The 16567-nt window shown below is 32.0% G+C and overlaps 1 protein-coding gene across 1 annotated transcript in view; it reads left to right on the top strand.

Moving 5' to 3' along the window:
• LOC142326320 (lymphocyte-specific helicase-like) overlaps positions 1-16567 on the top strand; it is a 68121-nt gene that overhangs the window by 29863 nt on the left and 21691 nt on the right. The window contains exons 9-11 of the mRNA XM_075368725.1: positions 654-802; positions 10138-10366; positions 13477-13713. Coding sequence (XP_075224840.1) covers positions 654-802; positions 10138-10366; positions 13477-13713 — 615 coding nt within the window. The remainder of the gene's footprint in view (positions 1-653; positions 803-10137; positions 10367-13476; positions 13714-16567) is intronic.

The raw sequence follows: 16567 nt of genomic DNA, 5'->3' as shown, positions 1-16567 counted from the left end.
GGATGTTGGAAACTCATACACAAGATCCTCAGTAAATGAACATTTGGGCAGGAATTGTTAGTCACAGAAGGGCTTTTTTTTAAGATTACAATCTTACAGGAGATACTTACTGCATCTTGTTAGCCAGTAGGATTTTACCAAATATCCGGGAAAATTTTGAACAAGAATTAAATAATTGCATATGGTTTTAGCAAGATGATGCATCATCTCTATTATCTACGGGCATGGCAGATTTTAAATGAACAATTTCCAAATTACTGGATAGATCATAGAGGAGTCATGGAATGGCGGGAAAATATTGGGATTTGTTCTTTCAGCTTAACAGTTTGTTACATTCATCATGAAAAGAGCCAAGAAATTGACTGGTTGTATGCGATGATTGTGCACCTGTTCTTCAAACAGTCGATGATGTTCCTCATATTTTAAATTATTTCTTGAGTAAGCTGCTTTTGTTTTTAAAGAGGTGAAGTGCAAGTTATAGCAGGAACTTCATACAGCAGTTGATTTAAACATAAAAATAGTTATTTATTGAAAATTTCTGATCTCTAAAATGTTAACGTGACTATTTTCATAGGAATTACAACAATTTTTCTCTATTTATTTTCTCTGTATAAATGTGTGCATTTATTTATAACTTTAAACTGTTATTGCAGGAACCTTTTGATAAAAAAAGATCATCACGCAGTATATATAGAAAAGGTTCACAGGATGATGATAAGTTAATGAATACTTCATTTCAATCTAAAACTAATGAATACTTCCCTCTGGATAAAATGCCAGCTTGCAGAGAGCTTACAGAGAAGTAAAACATTATTCTATTATGGTTATTTATAATTTCATTGTATAATGATTACTTGCTAAATATTGTGTAACAGGTTGTTTGTTAAAAAACATTAATTTGATTTTTGTATGATTAGGGAAATATAAGATCCTCAAATTAGAATGAATTTGTAATTGTTATAAATCTATTCTTTACTGTTTGAGTTGTATCTTTAGACAATCAGTCTTCAGTTCTATGTAGCTTTTAATTGTTGTGGAAACTCTTAAAATATTTAATATTTTCCCTTCTGTACATTAGCTTATTAGTAGAATCTTACATTTTAATTACAAAGGGAAAAAATAAATCAGTTTAGGAATCCTTTTTGGCAGATTTATTTTAAAATAAAAGTAAAGTATTAAAACAAATAAAATATACACAGGGTCTCCAGAGGTGTTTGCATACTAAAAGGACTGAGTTAGGACATCTAAAGAAACAGTCATGTGGACAAATGCCCTACCAATGGCATTTCCCTGTTCACTTGTTTTTCGTCAAAATTTATATCTTAAAAAAAAAATTGAGATTTTAATAAAATTTGTTTTTATGTTTACCCAACATCTACAAAATAAAGTAAGCTTTGAAACGTTTAAATTCCAAGATGGTGGTTATCCAAATTTTATTCATTTAGCCAACATTGTATATTTAATTATATAAATGTTAAGCATTTCATTGTGAATGAAATGAAATTAATTTGTATAAATCTCTTGATAAACAGCTAAGATATGGATGAAACTTTTGATGGGTGCAAAAATAGAAAATGTTGTACTCGTTTTTGCCTTTTTCTCTAAATTTAATTCAAAGTAGTTAATTTCTATTATTATTTTGTAAAAACTAACAGAAAATTGTCAGGCCTTATAATTTTTACAATTATGCAGTGTATTTTATGTTTACAATAAAAGGCTAACAATTGTACCTAATAAAAACATGATTGATGAAACATTTGTTGAATCATGTTAATAGGACTATTAATGAATAAAAAATCTAAGTTTCCTTTGTTCTGTAACTTTTAAATTTTTTAATATTTTATATTGTAGATGTCTTGTACATTTACACCAAATTTCATTAAAATATTTCAGTCTTTTCCTAACGTGAACATTTTTATTAAAAAAATTGCAGACAATGGGAAAGTGAATGAGATAGGGCCAGTCCACATGAACCTTCTTGCTCATTTTAATGTTTTGTATTAGTCCCTAATTTTGACACATTCCCACAAATCTGTTAGTATGCGTGTATCCCTACCCTTATAAATGCTAATTTAGTCAAACTTTAACTAGAATGATTTTAAAGAATAACATTTTTTTGAACTTATTTTTAACTTAAGTATGATGCTGATAGTTAACCAGTAAGTTATATAATTTATTAACTTGCATGGCTTCAACCACAGCCACTTTCTCTTAATTTTCTTCTGTTTCAAGATGCATTTCTCTGAGACATGGTAACATTATAGAACCATCACTGTGCTATGTAATAATAGTTTCTTTATTTAGGACTTCAAGAGACTAACAATTAAAAATTTTAATATAATTACAATTTATTACTTTAAGAACATAAATAAATAAGAAAAATCAATAATTATAAATAACTAACAACAATAATAGTAATAGCAGTAATAACAATGGCAATAATAATCAATGAATTACATATAAAATAGAATTTCAAGTAAGGACAGGATCTATTTACAGCGTTAAATCATAAGAATCACAATTCAGTTCAGTTGACTAAAGACTGTTAATATTTACACTTTCAACAACCTTGTTGTATTAACTACCAGATAAGTCTAAAGTGCATTTTCTGCAAATACCTTCCTTGTTTAAAATAGAACTACCCTAACAGGTTATGAATGAATTTAATACTTTATCCCTTTCACTAATTGTCAGTCAGTAATTCACCAAACAACTTCTGCATTCACCCACTGTCCTCACTGGAATGCTTGTGATGTCACTTCAACCATGTCAAACATTATTAATTAAAAATATTTGCTTAATACTAACTTATCCCTTGTCTGAACAGTTTTATGTACCCTGACCTGCAGATCCAGCCATATTCCTTAACTGTGGATGCTTGAGAATTATTATCTGTGCCCTTACATTTTCTCATAAATAGTTACCCTAGTTCGGTAATCCTTTTCATTGAACATTTGTGGGAGGTGCGCTATGGGCAGTATATTACAAGGAACAATTTTTAAAAAGACCTGTTAGCCTAAGAAAAAGGATCCCTTCTAAATTTCTTTCATTGTTATTTTCTATTACTTTCTTTTTAATTGGCAAGGATTCATTCAGGTCTGTTATACTGATATTGTTACAATATTTTCATAATCCCTATTATATTATATGCTATTTTTTTCTTTTTCAAAAAGTTCTTTCACCCAGTGATTGCAATTGTTCAATAATGCTGTTTTCAGTACTTAGTTTTCAAACCTGTATAATCCAAACCGCATGGTCTAAAATTCAGAAAGTGATTTTTTGGTTTGTCAGGAATATTGGAATTGTGATAAAAAATCCACTACAATACAAATTGCTGCACATTATGATGAAAAAATACAGTACATGATATATTACTATTTTTAGTAGCTTTACTAGTGTTTTTCTTATACATAACAATAATAATTACATGATCAAGAAATTTGTAAAGTAAGCCAATTTTTCCAGAAAACAGCAACTGCTTTCATTCTTTGTGTCAGATGAATCTGAGAACCTTGAGGAAGGGGGGGGTAAAGAAGATTTTACTTCCTCTTCCTAAGAGTGTTAAAAGGGAAATTCTTAAATCGGCAGAAGCGAACTTAGGTAGAATAAAGACAACTGGTAGAAAACCTTGAGTTTCAGAGGATATATTGCAGCTGATGGATGGACGTAGAAAATATAAGAATGCTATTGATGAAGAAAGTAAAAGGAACTATCAAAAATTAAGAAATATTATAAACAGGAAGTGCAAACTAGCGAAAGAAAAGTGTTCAGAAGTGGAAAGAGCGTACAGGAAAGTTAAGAAAACTTTTCTGGTACATAAATTATAAAATCGGATAATGTGTTAAATAAAGATGGTACACTGATTTATAATACGAAAGGAAAGGTCAATAGGTGGGTGGAATATACTGAAGAGTTATACGGAGGAAATTAATTAGAAAATGGTGTTATAGAGGAAGAAGAGGAAGTCGAAGAGGATGAAAGGGGAGAAACAATACTGAGATCTGAATCCTCACTTATCTATCGATAAGTGAGGATCTAAGCGATAGATTTACGAAAAAGGTGACGTTCCATTGAACTTCAAAAAGAGTGTTATTGTCATGATATCAAAGAAAGCAGAAGCAGATAAATGTGAAGAATACAGAACAATTAGCTTAACTACTACTCATGCATCAGAAATCCTAACTAGAATTCTGTACAAGGAGAGTGGAAGAGTGTTAGAAGACCAGTTTGGTTTCAGGAAAAGCATAGGGACAAGGGAAGCAATTTTAGCGCTCAGATTAATAGTAGAAGAAAGATTAAAGAAAAATAAAACAACATGCATGGCATTTATAGACCTAAAAAAGGCATTTGATAACGTAGAGTGGAATAAAATGTTCAGCATTTTAAAATGCTGAACATTTTAAAAGTACAGAGGTAGAAAGAACAATTGCTAACATTTACAATAACCAAACTACAACAGTAATTATTGAAGAACGTAAGAAAGAAGCCATAATAAAAAACAGAATTACTTTTTAGCTATTAATGATGTTAAAAAAACGATTTAGATCTGAAGTAATTGTGCAAGGTGAACAGATAAAGATGCTAAGATTTGCTGATTCTAAAAATTCTAATTCTAGCTGAGAGTAAAAAAGATTTGAAACAGTAAGTGGCATGGATGATGTCCTATGCAAGAACTACTGCATGAAAATAAACAAGAACAAAACAAAAGTAATGATATGTAGTAGAAATAATGTAGATGGACCACTGAATATAAAAATAGGAAGAGAAAAAATTATGTAGGTAGATGAATTTTGTTATTTAGGAATCAGAATTACTAAAGATGGATAAAGCAGGAGCGATATAAAATGCCAAATAGCACAGGCGAAACGAGCTTCCACTTAGAAATATAATTTGCTTACATTAACAATTAATCTAGACGTCAGGAAAACAGTTTTGTAAGTATATGTTTGGAGTGTAGCTTTTTATGGACGTAAAACATGGATGACCAGAGTACCTGAGAAGAAAAGATCAGTAGTAGCTTTTGAAATGTAGTGCTATAGGTGAATGTTAAAAATCAGATGGGTAGATAAAGTGACAAATGAAGAGGTATTGCAGCAAATTGATGAAAATAAAGTTAAAATTTAGAGACAAGACTTATAGGCGGCCACATATTAAGGCATACTGGAGTAGTTGCTTTTATATTGGAGGGGCAGGTAGATGGGAAAAATTGTGCAGGCAGGGAATGTTTGGAGTATGTAAAACAAATTGTAGGATGTAGGGAGTATATCAAAATGAAATGACTAGCACTAGATAAGGAATTTTGGAGAGCTACATCAAACCAGTCAAATGATTGAAGACAAAAAACTAATAGAAAATAGGACAATGTATTGAATGACTATAAATGAGACTGCATCATTTGAGTAGAAGTAACTAAAATTATATGACTTAAAACAAAGGCTGCAGCTGGAAGAAATTCTTTTAAGCATACTTAATTTTACATGTCAGCTAATTATTGTACTATAACTTTGAGAGATTTTAAACATGATTTGAAAATTATGTGGTGTAAATGCCCTACTTCCATGTCAAATTGTTAATAACAGTGAAGTATATCAGGTGTGATATAGTAATTTTGTGATACATTTTCAGTTTCAGTTCATTTATGGTGTGAGATCTGTTGGAGAAACTTTTGAGATATACCCATGGAAAGAAGTTATTGGCTGAAAGAATGAGAAGTGAGCTGGTTACAAAATATTACCAAAATGAGAGGTGACCTGGAAACAGGCTGCATAAAAAAACAGTTTGTAGCGTGTAGCTACATCTTGAAACCATAGCTGTTAGTAGTTCTCCATTTCTTCAAATTTATATTGTAAATTCCCCAATGTCTCGCACTAGTACTACTGCTACTACTATTACTACTTTTCTTAGATGTCTCACACTACTACTTTTCTTGATGTGTAAGTTTAAATGCTGTATTCGCACATCATATTGTAACCTTGGATTAGAGAGTGGTTTGCTTTGGTTTGTTTACCTCAGAATAGGTTGCTTTGTTTAATCATGTTCCCATTAACATGAAAGCAAACTTCAATAGCCATGAAAAGTTTTTAGAACTATTTGAAATCATGGTTTTCTGTTCAAAAACAACAAATTTAGGTGGTTATTTTTATTTTAGTCACTTGGTTCTCTTGTGGGTGCAGTTTTAAATTTTGTAATTATACTGAACTCTAGGTTCTGAAAAACCCAAGGAATTGAGGTTGTTTTTAACTGAGCATCTAGGATGCTGATAGACTGGTTTTCGCATATGAACAATGTTATTAAGAGTTCTCACATTTCATGGGCTTTTGGAAGTTTGTCATCCAGAGCTGGGCTAGAAGAATATTTTTTTTATTTGTGAAAGATTTGAGTTATGTCTCTGTGTACTACGCAAATTAAAATTCAGTGTACTAAGGTTATTGTCTAATCTTACTAAAATTATTCGAGAAAGAAATGTATTAAGATGGGTTAAGTTATTTTTATCTTTATTGAATAACTAAAGCTTAATAATCAAAAGGAATTATATAGATTGTATAAAATTTCTGGGAAATTGTGCCTGCAAATTTATTTTATACTCTCCTCACAGACAAACATATTTTCATCCATTTTGTTATTTTATTGGTTTTTGTTTATGAAATTTACTGGTGCAAAATAGAAAACAAAATTTATAACTTATCTTTTTAAAAATTCTTTTAAAATCTTGAGCTAAAGCTCCAATGCTATAAGAAAAGAATTTTCTCATATATTTTATGTTTCAACAAAAATTACAACCTATTCCGGTGGTTCTTAACTTTTCAGACTCTGTGCCCCATTTGAACACTGATGTGAGGTCATGCCTCCCCACCACTACTACTATATGTGGTCAGTCGGAATATGAAACTGAAGCTGGTTATTAAATAAAACTTCAGATAATTAATTAAAAAATTAATTCAGATTAATTTTTAAAATCAAAGAATCGTAGAATTAAATAAAAATTTATTTAAGGTAATATACGATCTACGTGAAGTAGTTAGGCATGTAATATGTCACTATCACAACATTAATGAGAGGGATGGCACTGTTTGTCCTTGACAAGTTTTTGAATATTTGATTGTAACTGTGATAAAGCACACCTCAGGTCATATTCGACATCCAGCCTTGTTCGATATTTTGACTTTATGTATGCTAATGTAGAAAATCAGAGATATGTGGATAAAAACAACTTTGCGCTTCCAAAGCATCTTGTAGATAAACAGAAAAATAGCATAACCAAAAATCTTTAACATCTGTGTTTGTGAACTCCGTATTTGCTTGAGAATCACATTTTAGGGATTGCCTGTTCTTGAATGTCATCAGGAAGTATATCCACGTCGATTTTAAAGCGATTCCTTGCTTAAACTCCCAGTTCTCTGAACTAACACATCTGGAAAATAGTCTCCAATTTAATTTTTCAGTGCTACCAAATGCCCTGATATAAGGTCCTTCAATTCATTTATTAGATGTAATGGAAAAATTTTTGTCTCATTGAGGAGGTCATTCAATCTTGGAAAGGATGAAAAGTTTGGAGGAAAACTTTGAAGGTGGTGTGGCCAAAGAGCCATCTTTTCTGTGAAACCCTTAACTGCATCATAAGTATTCAGAAGGTTTTCTGACCGCTTCAGGTTTAAGTTTAGAATTTCAAAAAAGTCTGATAGATATGCCATGTAAAAGATAAATGTATATCTGTAAATTTGCTGTACAGATCTTCTTGTCTTGAAGTCAAGACAAAAAGATTTCAACTTCCAATTTTAAGTTAAATAATTAGCAAGCATATTACCTTTGGACAACCAACAAATCTTGTGAAAAAGATAGAGTTTCTTGGACACTGTTTAATTCTTGACACAACGCCTCAGAGTCTTGTGTTCAAAGCGCTGGATTTGACTTTGTTAGTATTTTAATTGTTAGTTATTTTTAGTTATTAGTTAGTATTTTAAAGCAACATTGAGTGATTCAGGTACAGTCTGACAAGCTAAAGCTTATCTGTTAATAAGATACGGTGAGAACCAATTATTTTAGGGTTCTTTTTCTTAGCCAATTCTATAAATCCTGATTGGCATCCTGTTATTAGCATCAGTACACATCCCAATAACTTTCTCCCAAGGTCATTTTAGCTGCTAAAAAAGTATGAAGAGTAGAAAATATATCAACAGCTTTAGTTGCCGTTTCAAGAAATTTTGAAAACAATATTTCCTCAAAGAATTGTTTTCCTTCAATAAATCTGCAGTAAAGAAAAAATCTGCACTGTGTGTTTTGAAATGTTGGTAGTTTTATCACACTGTAAAGAAAAGAATGGGGGAGCACTTTAGTATTTCCACTACTTGATTTTTTAAATCCAGTGCAATTTCGTCAATTCTGCGTTTTACTGTGTTGTTTGACAGAGAAATTTTTGCAAGTTTATTACAGCTGTCTTCACTGATTATAGTACTACAAGCAGTAAGTAAACAAGGTTTTGTTAGTGACTCACCAATTGTATGAGGTTTCTTGTCTTTTGCTATCAACAGGGCAATTTTGAAAGAAGCTTCAACAGCTTTATTATTTTCCATCAGAAAACTTCCAATGGAATCAAGTTTCATGCGCTTTATACCATTTTTCTTGGCAATAAAAAATTCAGTGGACTTGTCTTTCAGAGCAGAATGACTGTAGTCAAATGCCATTCCAAAACGTCAGGGCTGCATTGCATCATTACTTAAAACAACATGGCAAATAACACACTGAGGTAAATGACTACCTCATTTTTCTCAATGAAGGTAAATCTGTATTTAATATAGTCTTTCTTTTCTAGTGATTTAGCCATTTTCAGTCCTACTACAACACACAAATTGTCACTCTCACTTTTTAATGTGTTTAAAACAAAGAACACAGACATCAAGAATCACAACAAAAATTGCAGCTCACAGTTACACTCACATGCAGAGATGAATCACACAACTGATGACACTGGTATTGCATGCTGCCAGAGTAGAGATAACAAAGGGAAAGCAGCTCAGCGAATAACCGTTCTCATGCTCTTACAGTGTTGCCAGACATATGACAATTATCATGCTGTTGTACTCATACACACGATTATTGTAATAACAATAACAAATACAAAAAACTACAATAATTTTGAAAATATACATGCAACCACAAAACTGAGTAAATTATAGTTTTACTTTTTTATTATTTTTTTAAATACACTCACACCTCCCTTGAAATTCTTCTATGCCCCCCCCCCCCCCCCCCCAGGGGGTGAGTCCCCCAGGTTGAGAACCACGGACCTATATAATTTATACAACTTTTGAATCTGCATCTCACTTTCATAATTAAAAACTGGTTTTGCCAATTTCATTTTATGAAAAATGTAATATGGAACATTGTTTTCATTAATACTAATACTTAATCATTTTTATCTTTGTTTCATTCACAGATTGTTGCATCGCTGCTTTTCAACCTAAATTTTTATGGGTTCTAATCCCAACCAGGCTTGGAATTTTTCATTCAATATGAAATTCTTCTCTTATCACAAAAAAAAATATTTGGTAGCTGTAATTTAGAGAATAAATAAAGCGTAACTGGCTGACAAAATTTTAACAATAATGGTGTTTGGCAAACACATCTTTTAGAAGGAAAGCAATTGAACGGTGAAAAAAGTTTGTCGATCTTATCATTTAGCCATCTTTCTTCAAAATAGTTTTCATTATGTCGACTATAATATTCCTGATCACTTAAATTAATTATGTATATATAATTATGATTTCCACTTATCAACATTCATTAATAGAAATTATATTCCAAGTGCTTTTGGAGATTACTTCTCCATCTTCAGGAACAATGATATTATACTTTATAACTGTTTACTTGATGTATCAAATAATTTTAATGAAATAAATTTTAAAATAAATATAACAGTTGATCTTCAAGGAGTTGAAATAAAGTCAAAAATAATTATATGTTATGTCAGTAAGAAGGTCACAGTTGTTATATTTATTCAAATGAAATAGTTTAGCCAACCTAAGAGTCAAAATTATTGTATATTTGTTTGAATAAGATATCATTTTCAAAATTTGTTTGTTCATTCATCAGTCTTTTCTTATTTACGTTTAATAAATGTGTATATTCTTATAATTTTAGGTTAGGTGCCACTGTTGCTGGTAATCCTGGTTTTGTTAATCGACTCCACATGCAAAGACCTACTATGGTTTTGAAACATATCGTTAATCATCCTTATTTAGTTAGAATGCCAGTTCGTTATAAAAATGGCACTAAAGTACTTCATGTTACTAAGGATTTAAAAAATGTATCTGGAAAATTGCTTGTACTTGATGCTATGTTGGCAAAATTGAAACAAAAAGGGCATAAGGTATTGTATTAATGATTATTTCAATTTTATTTAATTACTTATCATTGTTATATGATGATATATTTTTACCATATTACGTAAATTATATAGAGCAGTATTCTGATTTCAATCCCAAAATATCTTTGACTTATAATCTTTTTTATTATAACAAAGGAATAGTTATAATATCTACAAAATTATAAGTGAAATGAAATGAAATATCTAGAGTGGAGCAGAGGAAAAGCATGTTTTTCAGTACTGAATAACTTTGGTTGTTTTAATTATAGAAAAAAAAGTTTTACATTAATAATTTTGTTACTGCATTTTTGAAATCAACATACCTTAATTAGGTTCGGAAAGTAATGTCAGTAAAATGATGTCCTTCTTGTCAGATGCAAATTCAGAGCCTCTTCTCAAAGCTCTGCATAGCTTTCCCCAACATTTCATTTGCCACAGCTTCAATTGTGTGTGGCTTATTTATGTACATTCTTGATTTCTGGTAGCCCCACTAAAAGAAGTCACAAATCTATAGATCAGGAGAGAACAGGGACCAAGAAACATCACTGAATCATCAAGTACCATGCCCAGGAAACATTTGTCTAATGACATCAGTCGATGTTCCCACTGTGTGAGCTGTGGCACCATTCTGTTGGAACCACATTTTTCTGAAATGCCTTTCCAGTTCTGGATGCAGGAAGTTATTTAACTTGTCAATGTAGCACTCTAATGTCACTAACTTCTTGAGAGGTTTTTGTTGTAGTTTATGTGGGTTCTATGATGCCCAGTAATGAATGTGCTGTACATTAACATAGCCATTCAGATGGAAATTGGCTTTGTCAGTCATCAATATTAGGGTGTTTGCATCTTCTGTAAGAATATTGTTCATTACGCCACAAAATTCCTTCCAGCTGGATGATCATTATTTTGTACGAGTGAAATTTGAGATCACAGTGTAAGATGTGATGAAGCGTATGACATGACATACCCAACACTACAGCCTGTTTCCAAGCGGATCGTTTCAGACTAGAAGGAACTGCCCTTCTCACCGATTTCTACGTTTCCCAGAGTTCGTACTGAACATTGAAGACCAGGTGGTTTTTTCTTCGGAGTATGGTGAAACCACACTCCGATGAGTTGAGGTATCAACAGAAAAGACATTGAACTGTGACCACAGAATCATTGTTTCTATAAAACTGCTTGACAGCAAACACACAATGTTCTGTATTGCAACGCTTTATAGCAACTGAAATTGCATAATCTGAGCAGTCTGTCAGACGCAAAAGGTCAATATCCCACTTGCTGCTGAGTACTGGTAGTTTAAAAAACATGTGTTTCCTCTGCTCAACGCTGCATTTGTAGATAATATTATTGAAAAAAAAAACATACTGAGCAGAAATAAAGTAGCTGGTCCAAATAATAAAGTAATAAACTATTATCCTCTAGTATAGTATTAATTTCAATTTTTATTAAATACAGTGTTCAGTAAGAAAGTATGGAAAAACTTTCAGTGATTATTATCTTTTGTAGATATCAATAATCGAATAGTTTAAATAAATAATTAGGAAGAACAAATATTTAGTGTTTACCAGTACAGTGTACATTTTCAGAAAAAACAATGTCCAAGGGCAATCTGACCAGTAAACGTTTTTCTTTATTAGTTATAATAGCTGAATTAAATTAGTTTTAAGTGACCATACTTTTTTGACTGTATAACATATTAAGATTCTTATGTAATCAACATTTGGCACACTTATGATCACATACATGTGCATACGTAAATTTATGGAACTGTGTAATGTGTATTGTACCTTATATGTATATGTAAGATTTAATGCAATATACAGTAGCTATCATACCTCTTTATCATATTTCCTTATCACATGTAAGATTGTTCATTCTCTTTCACATTCACACAACTGAAATATTCTAGTAATTAAAATTTACTACCAGACATTTCCAGTAGGCGACAACTGATTGCAAATAACCTACAATTTTTCCCAATTCAGACCATTCCAATAACATCCATCTTAAAAAAATTGCTGCCCAAATTAGTCTTTGTCCCCCAAATAACCTTAAGACTGCCCCAAAAAACATCCTCTCTTATTACTGAACAGTAGTAAGATAGGTCACTGTATAAACAGTGACAAATAGATATTCTTTTTTACGTGGTTTGTAATTTAAACTATTTAATGTTCATTTTATGAAATCAGATTACAATGAAAACAGCAGTGTACAATTGGCTTAAGCGTTTCTGTTATATGGTCTTGTTGTTGAAGTGAGCACCCATCTACCTTGACAAATGAAAATATTAAGTGTGTTGAAAATATTGTGAAAGTGATAAAAGAAAAGCTGTTAAGGAAATAGTGTCAATAATTAGGATATCAGTTGAAGGTTAATGATCTGAACATATGTTGTGTTTATAAACACTTGTTCCAAAAATGTTATCTGCGAATCAGAAACTCGCATGAACCAGCAGGAGAACTCAACACTGGCCGATCAAATCAAAATTCTTTGAGCAAGATGATAGATGGTGTTTTATTTTATGTGATCCACAAATAAAACACCAGTCAGGTGAATAGGAACAAAGGAAAAATTATGTTCAAAGTATCTTAATTTGCATGATATTATTCATTATGAATTCATTTTTGGCGGTTAGACATTGAACAAGGAAATTGTCACTTAATGGGATGCAGTAAGAAGGAAGCATCTTGAAAAATACAAAGTAGAGTTCGATTGTTTTGCATGACAATGTATCAGCACATTATCGTTCCATGCTTGACAAATAATTCTTAACAACTTGGAACATTCACAATACTCTTGTGACAGCTGATTTTTATTTTTTTTCTGGGATTGAGAAATATGCTGAAGGGGATAAGAAATAAGAATGATGGTAATGTGAATATTAACATTTATCAAAATGAGTTCTAAGAATATTTTTAACTACTTCATAGATTTTGACAGAAGTGTGTAGCTGACAAGGAAAACTGCTTAAAAGGAAATTTATTTTACATAACCATTTGATGTAAGTAGTTATTAAAAAATATTAAACATTTCTTTAAAAAATAATTATAATATTATGTATCATGAAAAATATTCTGAGGAAAGTTTTACAATTTTTGATTTCTTTTCAGGTGCTTATATTTTGTACATCTGCTATGATGTTGGACTTATTAGAGGAATATGTTATTATGGCAAAGTATTCGTATGTACGATTAGATGGCAGTACCAGCTTACTTGACAGGAAAAATTATATTTATGCTTTCAATACAAATCCCAAAGTATTTGTATTTCTTTTAACAACTAGAGCTGGTGGTCTGGGCATTAATTTAACTGGTGCTGATACAGTCATATTATATAATAGTGATTGGGCAAGTTATTCTTTTTTTCACTTTGTATCTTTAAATAATAACTTTTTTTTAAATATATAACTAATGATGGGAAAAAACAGGTTCCCTTCTCAAATTCAGATTTTTACCTGACCTTGAGTATTCAAATACTTAAATTGATCCTATATTTCAAACATCAATGACTGATAGAATGGTAGGAGGAACATTTTCTGTTAAATGTACTATTCACCATGCTGAATAAAACTTATTTTATGGAGAGTTTTTTTCCATGCTTTAACAGCTCTATCACATAGGTTCATGCCAACCAATACACTGGTCGGGGACAACATCATTGCACCGATTCTATACAGAGTTATCAAATAAAATTCCATCTTGCAGTTAAGAAAAGAGCTATGTACAGCACTTCCAAATAAGCAAACGCTTGCTTCAGTGAAAAAGAAGGGCTGTAAACTTGCAGTGAGGATAGAAAACATTTAATTTTGGGGAATCTCTTTCACATTGTAAGAGTTCATAGGGATTTTCTGACCCCCACATGCAGGCATTAGGCAAGTTAACCTTTCCACTAAGATGAAATGTTGACTCATCACTGAATGCAATAGGATTAAAAAAGCTGTCATCTTTATGCTGCAACATTTCAGTTGAGAAATTTGTACTCATAACTTCAAAGCTTGTCACTGTAATCTGTAGGCTTCAATGTTTGTAACTGTTGTAAACGGCATGGTCACATATGTTTCCTTCTTGAAACATTTCACACTGTCATTACTGGCATTGCTATAACTTCCTAATAAATTCCTTATACATTCCTAATAAATTTTGTAGGACTAAACAGGATACTCATTGACAAGTTCAATATTTCTTCTTACACACTGTATTTTTCCCTTTATAGACATCTGGTTGTTTCTTACCAATTTTGGCATTGATGAATGTTACTGTCACTTAAAGGATTACAATTAAACTTTTTAGGAATGCATGTTGAACTGTTAAGTACAGATCATATTTGGAAAACTGCAAAACAACAGTTTCTATTCAGGAGTCCCCCTGTTTGCTGGTGGTGCTGTCAAGAGGAATGATTGGGAATCAATCTGCAGTCATGGATGCATGCAACCAAAACCCTTCTTTTCCCTCTTATCCAAGAGGTATAACAAATTAATACCCTGCATGTTCTTTTTACACCCAGTATATAAAATAGCTTCAATTCTACTACAAAAATGGGGATAATTTTATATGTGTGTATTGTGATAGTTATAACAGTATAGGTAATGCAAAGTGATTCTAGTTAAGGCAATTCTTTTATACAGATTTGAATACTAGATTGTGGACACTAGTGTTCTTTGGTGGTTGGGTTTCAATTAACCACACATCTCAGGAATGGTCTACCTGGGACTGTACAAGACTACATTTTATGTGTACATTCATACATATCATCCTCATTTATCCTCCGAAGAAGTACCTTATGGTGATACCGGAGGCTAATACAGAGTGGGTGGGAATTAATTCCCTATTGAAATATTTATAACTTTAATACTTGATGGTAGAATTGTTATGCATTGCTAATATTCCACATAAGCACCACCAGTTTCCGTAAACAAAGGGGGGTGTTTGTCAGACTTCTGCAGATAATCCAGTGGTATGTTTCCAAGAACTTGGCGAATTTGTTCCTTCAATCCATCAATAGTTTTTGGTTTTGTTTGATAAACTTCCTCTTTCGCCAACCCCCAGAGGAAGAAGTTGCAGGGCGTTGTCAGGACTCCTTGGTGGCCGTTTAGGGGGCCACAACTTCCCAACCAGCATCCTGGAAAATGGGTGTTGAGCCAAGCATGGATAGGACTTGCGAAGTGAGGCAGGGCCCCATCTTGCGTAAAGATTAGGTTCTTGTAATTGTCCCATATGGATACAATACCATGAACATAATCTTCAAGCATATCAAGGTACCGTTCTGCATTCATTGTGTCCTGAATGAGATATGGACCCACAACTTTCATGGACATTTGCCGCACCACACTTACCTTTGGTGATGTTTGCTTTTTTCAACAACCTCCGTCAGATCCTCTGTTGCCCATTAACAATAATTGTGCCGGTTAACAAACCCCCTGACATGAAATACGACTTCATCTGACCACAGAATATTACCAAAAATATCGGACAGTCTTCATACCAAGCAAGCATCATCTCTCCATATTCCAACCCATGATCGCAGTCTTCTGGCTATAATTCCTGGCAGTAATGTGATTTCTATGAAAATTCAACTCTTCTGCAGATTGTGTCATTTCCTAAACAACTTGCACATTTTCCTCCATCCTGGATGTTGAGAGACAACCACGTTTCTTAACATCTGATCAAAAAACCTGTGTCCATTAGCTTCAAGTGGCAATTCCTTATGGATTTTGCATCTACCGAGGCACGAGGTCCTTTTAACTTCGTCACCATCTCTGTACTTGTACCATAGACCACTATACTTCATACCAGGATGCCAGCTGAGCCCTCTCAAGGAATGTTAGACATTGCGCCATGGTCTGCCTACCTCCAATAACATAAATGAGATATGTAATAAATTCTACCATTGTAAGGAACAAAATCCTTTTTGTTTCATGAAAATTGGTTTAGTGTTAAAAAGTTAAAAACAATTTTTAGTAGGGAGTTAAGTATGACAAGTGCGTAGTAGAATTTTATCCTGGTTTTGTTCTTTAAGATTTTATGAACAGCATCACATCTAAGATAATTAAAATGTGAAACTTTTTCAATATAATGTTATTTATGACGATTTTTGTCTTTGTTATCATACCCGAAAAATTTAGAAACTGTTTGAAAGGAGCATAATATATGAATATTTTTGTCATTTGTTAACTGTGTTAAATAAACATTTTTCCTGTAATAT

This window comes from Lycorma delicatula, chromosome 6 (genome assembly GCF_047948215.1).
Source record: "Lycorma delicatula isolate Av1 chromosome 6, ASM4794821v1, whole genome shotgun sequence".
Taxonomy (NCBI): Eukaryota; Metazoa; Arthropoda; class Insecta; order Hemiptera; family Fulgoridae; genus Lycorma; species Lycorma delicatula.
The sequence above is the reverse complement of the archived record's forward strand: the minus strand, read 5'-3'. Positions and strand labels throughout refer to the sequence as shown.